General features: G+C 42.8%; 1 protein-coding gene across 1 annotated transcript in view; it reads left to right on the top strand.

Annotated features, from left to right (window-relative positions):
• Positions 1-1,397: 1,397 nt before the first annotated feature.
• Positions 1,398-5,223, top strand: part of PANX1 (pannexin 1) — a gene marked incomplete at its 5' end in the record, with an annotated part of 4,314 nt that continues 488 nt past the window's right edge. Inside the window, 2 exons of the mRNA XM_010290297.1 lie at positions 1,398-1,621; positions 3,592-4,262. Of these exons, the coding sequence (XP_010288599.1) occupies positions 1,398-1,621; positions 3,592-4,262 (895 nt within the window). The remainder of the gene's footprint in view (positions 1,622-3,591; positions 4,263-5,223) is intronic.

The raw sequence follows: 5,223 nt of genomic DNA, 5'->3' as shown, positions 1-5,223 counted from the left end.
AGTGCTGGAACACCTCTCCTGTGAGGACAGGCTGAGAGAGCTGGGGTTGTTCAGCCTGGAGAAAAGAAGGCTCTGGGGAGACCTTATCGCAGCCTTCCAGTACTTAAAGGGTGCCTCTAGGAAAGATGGGGACACACTTTTTAGCAGGGCCTGAAGCAACAGGACAAGGGATAATGGTTTTAAACTAAAAAAGGGAAGATTTAGACTAGATCTAAGGAAGACATTTTTCCCACTGAGGGTGATGAACCACTGGCCCAGGTTGCCCAGAGAGGTGGTAGATGCCTCATCCCTGGAAACATTCCAGGTCAGGTTGGACGGGGCTCTGAGCAACCTGATCTAGCTGAAGATGTCCCTGATCACTCAGGGGGGTTGGACTAGACGGCCTTAAAAGGTCCCTTCCAACCCAAACTATTCCATGATTCTATGATGTAGCAGCACGGGGTTGATGCTTCTTCCTTGCTGGTGAGGAAGAGCTACCTCTAGTGGGATATGCCGTATAATTACAGTCAACTCTGCTTTGTTAACTAGGTTTCTGAAACAGTCTTGTTACTGGTTAGCCCATCCCTGCAGGATTTCTGTTTCAGTTTTAAAGGTGAGCCTTTCTTGACGTTTTCTTTCTTGAGGTCTTGTCTAGAGACTGAAGTAGCAATTTTGACCTAGTTCAATTATTTTGCTACTGAGCAGAAATAGTTAAAGAACGAATTTATAAGAAGGGTTGCAAGGGAAAGCTGACCTTTAAATACAGCATTCTCTGTTTTCTGTGACTATTTAGTGCTTTTCATGGCTTTGTCTTATTCTGATTCTTAAATTTCTGATGTGATTCCTATGTAGATAGCGTGCACATCCAGAAAATCCAGATGGTTTGTATTATGGTCTCCAGTTGCTGATGCAGTTCCTTTAGGAAGTCAGGTTTTATTTATGTGCTAATATGTCGTATGCATTCCTAGTATTAATAATAACATAGGCTTTTTCTTTAATTATAGGTGGTATCAGAAGCAGCTTTCCTGGATAAAATGTTCAATAACATCAAACTATTTATTTTGTCCATACAAAACTTTAATGTCTCTTAATTAATGCAAACACAAATTAACATGTTAATATTAGGTCCAAATTCTCGTTTTGTTAAATATCTACAAATGTAAGTGGATTATTTTTTTTTTTTTTTTTTCCGCAAAGCTCTAAGCAGTAGCAAGGTTACTGGAGCTGTCTGAAAAGAGAATTTGCTTCCTTCCATATCCTCAGTAACCACAAAAGTGTGTTTTACTAAAAGCATTTAAATAAAATCATAGGGCATTTAATATGCTTATAGGGAATTTAATAGACTTATGGGGCATGATGGTGACTGGTAGACATTTTATATACTGGTAGAGCCTAATCTGAATTTTTTCTCCCTTCAGTTCTTCCCATACATCCTTCTGCTTGTCGCTATCCTGCTGTATCTACCATGTTTGTTCTGGCGCTTCACTGCAGCACCTCACCTTTCTTCAGACTTGAAATTTATTATGGAAGAACTTGACAAAGCCTATAACAGGGCAATCAAAGCTGCTAACAGCATCCGCAGCGGAGACCCCAGGGACCCTACTGACTTGGTTCCAGCTGTTAATGAGAACTTGGCACAGAGGTAGGATGCTGGGGCTTGGCTTTCTTTGCTCTTTTCCTTAAGCTCTTAACAGATGTGACACCTGCAGTCTCTTAGAAATTTATTGCAAAGGCTTGAATGTTGACCTGACACACTTTTAAATTTGGCTAAATAAAAGAAGGTATCCGAAAACATTACTGTGAGCACTTGGAGGTGGAACTTAAAACTATCTTTTTTCAAAGAAAACATTTGATGAGCTCTTCAGATTACTAATATATCTGAGATGTCCTGATTTCTTTAACTGTAGTAGGAGTTCATTAGTTTTACCCACCACAGCATAAGAAAATGGAGATGGCTGCAGTCTTCAGTTGTCAATGTTCCTGACAGTCACTTGCACACTGTGAGCAAAGTCTGTTACTTGTCATCTCCTGTCCTTTCAGGTCTAGGTCTGCAAAGCTTCTATTTAAAGAAAAAAAAACAAATGAAAACCAAACAACAAAACCACCAAAGGCAAAAGCCCCCTCTCTGATCAAATTGGCACACTGTTCTAAGCAAATTCAGTTTCTGCTTCATCAGCAGGTCAGGGTACCTGTTTCTCTTTGCATGTGGGGGTACAAGCAATGCAATGAGGACTTAGGTCTGTTCTTCAAAATGTGGAGTTAGGTCCTGACAAGTAAAAAGCCTTCCAGTGTGCTATTGCCGCACAAGCACTTGGGAAGACCTGGTACAGTACTCTTTAATATCTTCATCAATGACATAGTGGGATTGAGTGCACCCTCAGCAAGGTTGCAGATGACACCAAGCTGAGTGGTGCAGTTGACACGCCTGAGGGACGGGATGCCATCCAGAGGGACCTGGACAAACTCGAGGAATGAGCCTGTGTGAACCTCATGAGGTTCAACAAGGCCAAGTGCAGGGTCCTGCACCTGGATCGGGGCAACCTCCCATGTCAGTACAGGCTGGGGGAGGCGGGGATGGAGAGCAGCCCTGCCGAGAAGGACTTGGCGGTCCTGGTGGATGAAAAGCTGGACATGAGCCGGCAATGTGCGCTCACAGGCCCCAAGGCGAACCGTTTCCTGGGCTGCATCCAAAGCAGCGTAGCCAGCAGGTCGATTGAGGAGATTCTGCCCCTCTACTGTGCTCTGGGGAGACCGCCCCCCACAGTGTTGCATCCAGCTCTGGAGCCCTCAGCACAGGAAAGACATGGACCTGTTGGAGTGGGTCCAGAGGAGGCCACCAAAATGATCAGAGTGCTGGAACACCTCTCCTGTGAGGACAGGCTGAGAGAGCTGGGGTTGTTCAGCCTGCAGAAGAGAAGGCTCTGGGGAGACCTCATTGCAGCCTTCCAGTACTTAAAGAGTGCCTCTAGGAAAGATGGGGACACACTTTTTAGCAGGGCCTGAAGTGATAGGAAAAGGGATAATGGTTTTAAACTAAAAGGGGATAGAGTTAGACTAGATCTAAGGAAGACATTTTTCCCACTGAGGGTGATGAACCACTGGCCCAGGTTGCCCAGAGAGGTGGTAGATGCTCCACCCCTGGGACCATTCCAGGTCAGGTTGGACGGGGCTCTGAGCAACCTGGTTGAGTTGAAGAGGTCCCTGCTCGTTGCAGGAGGGTAGGATGAGATGACCTTTAAATGTCCCTTACAACCCAAACTATTCTATGATTCTAAGTCTGCTTCTCCTCATGGATTTGCTTACTATACCTGTTTTGTACTAGAAAAGAACAAAACTATTTTTTGCTGTGAGTGCAGTACTTTTTTTTCATTTCCAGTGTTTGACCTCTTGTCTCTTCTCTCTTTTCTGTATTAGAGTGTCAATATTCTTCATTCTTCTCCTATTCTGTTTTTATTCCTAATGACTTCAATAAAACTACCCTTGATTTACCCCAGTAAGAGGGAATCCAGTCTTGCATCTATTTTAGAGTACTAGGTTTCTTTGAAGTTTGAGGTAGGTGAATGCTGCAGCATCTGATCTATGTTATTTGGTTTTTTTCCCTCTCTCTTTCAGTTTGTGGGAAATATCTGAAAGCCACTTTAAATACCCAATTGTGGAGCAATACCTGAAGACGAAGAAGAATTCCAAATGCCTAATAATTAAATACATTATCTGTCGTTTGCTCACACTAGTAATTATTTTCATTGCATGCCTCTACCTGGGCTACTACATTAGCCTCTCCTCTTTGAGCGATGAGTTTCTCTGCACTATCAAAACTGGCATCTTAAAGAACGACACAGCTGTTCCAGAAGTGATTCAGTGTAAGCTTATTGCTGTTGGTGTCTTCAAGGTACTCAGCTATATTAACCTGATAGTCTATCTTCTAATGATGCCACTGGTAGTGTATGCAATGTTTGTTCCGTGGAGGTGGAATTCGGGTATTCTCAAAGTGTATGAAATCCTGCCAACTTTCGATGTTCTGAAACTTAAGTCAAAATGTTTTGATGACTTAAGCCTTTACCTCCTCTTTCTTGAGGAAAACGTGAGTGAACTTAAGTCATTTAAATGCCTCAAAGTGCTGGAGAACATTGCAGTTTCTGAGAAGTTTGATGTCATGCAACTTTTGGTAAACCTTGGTACTATTAAGACAGATACGATAGATGGGAAGCCAGGGACAGCTGTATTAGAGAAGCCTGAAGAAACAACTACAGAAGAGCTGGAAAAAAATGCGACAGAGCTACAAGGTAAGGTGACCTGCTCTTTCTTTAAAAAGAAAAATCAAAGAAAGAAACATCACAAAAACACGACATCCAAACCTGCTCTTACAGAGAGATAAGGAATCCATTAAACCAAATATTCATTCATGCAAAACAAAGCAGGTTTCATCTAGATGTGTATTCCTACCAAAAACATTTTAATATATTCTACAGCAAAATAGACCTGCTTAGACCTTGCTATGTTGTCTGTAGTATAATTGCTATAACTTCACATATGTGCCAGAAGATTGTGGTGTTGCAAGTCGGTGGCATAGGCTAGAGACTGAAGTGTCTGTTAAGTTGGTGGTCCTTGCTGACATCTCTGCTCTAGCAGTAAAAGGCTTCAGCTGTCTGAACTTGAACTCCTTAAGACCACCTGCACAGTGGAAGAGCACTAGATTGGTCTACAGTAGGTTGCACTTGAAGAAGCTCTGGTGAGAAGGCTGGTGATTTCAAGACATTTGTTTTTCATAGATTAGTTCAAATCTGCAGAATGCTGCTTCTGCTTTTCATTCAGGCTTTGGAAGAAATCTCAGATGAATGTAAAAATAAGTCGGATGCTCAGAAATGCCACTGGCAGAGGAACAGAAAATGACAAAGGAAGGGAAGTGGGACTGGGGCCAGTGAACATGCTCCTGTTCCTTCTTACGGAGAGAGAAAGGAAGATTGACTGTAAAGTGATTTTTGCCAGAATGGTCTGAGTCGATGTGGATTGGTGCAGCTGTTTTTGGATTATTCCTGCCAGTTCCCAGACATGATCGGCTCTGAGCAATCTCTGTTATATGAGATGTAGCCTTAGATTCTGTGTTAAGAAAGGTGGCATATCTTAAATGTGATTCCAGTTCCCTCAAGTGCAGAATTAGAGAAGACAAATAGCCAGGGAGAGGCATAAAGGGATGGAAGCGCTTTCTTCCCATTTGATGAGAGCGTGGCCACTGTTGTAGCTGTC

This window comes from Phaethon lepturus, unplaced genomic scaffold (genome assembly GCF_000687285.1).
Source record: "Phaethon lepturus isolate BGI_N335 unplaced genomic scaffold, ASM68728v1 scaffold1237, whole genome shotgun sequence".
Classification (NCBI taxonomy): domain Eukaryota; kingdom Metazoa; phylum Chordata; class Aves; order Phaethontiformes; family Phaethontidae; genus Phaethon; species Phaethon lepturus.
This window is presented reverse-complemented; position numbering and strand designations above follow the sequence as displayed.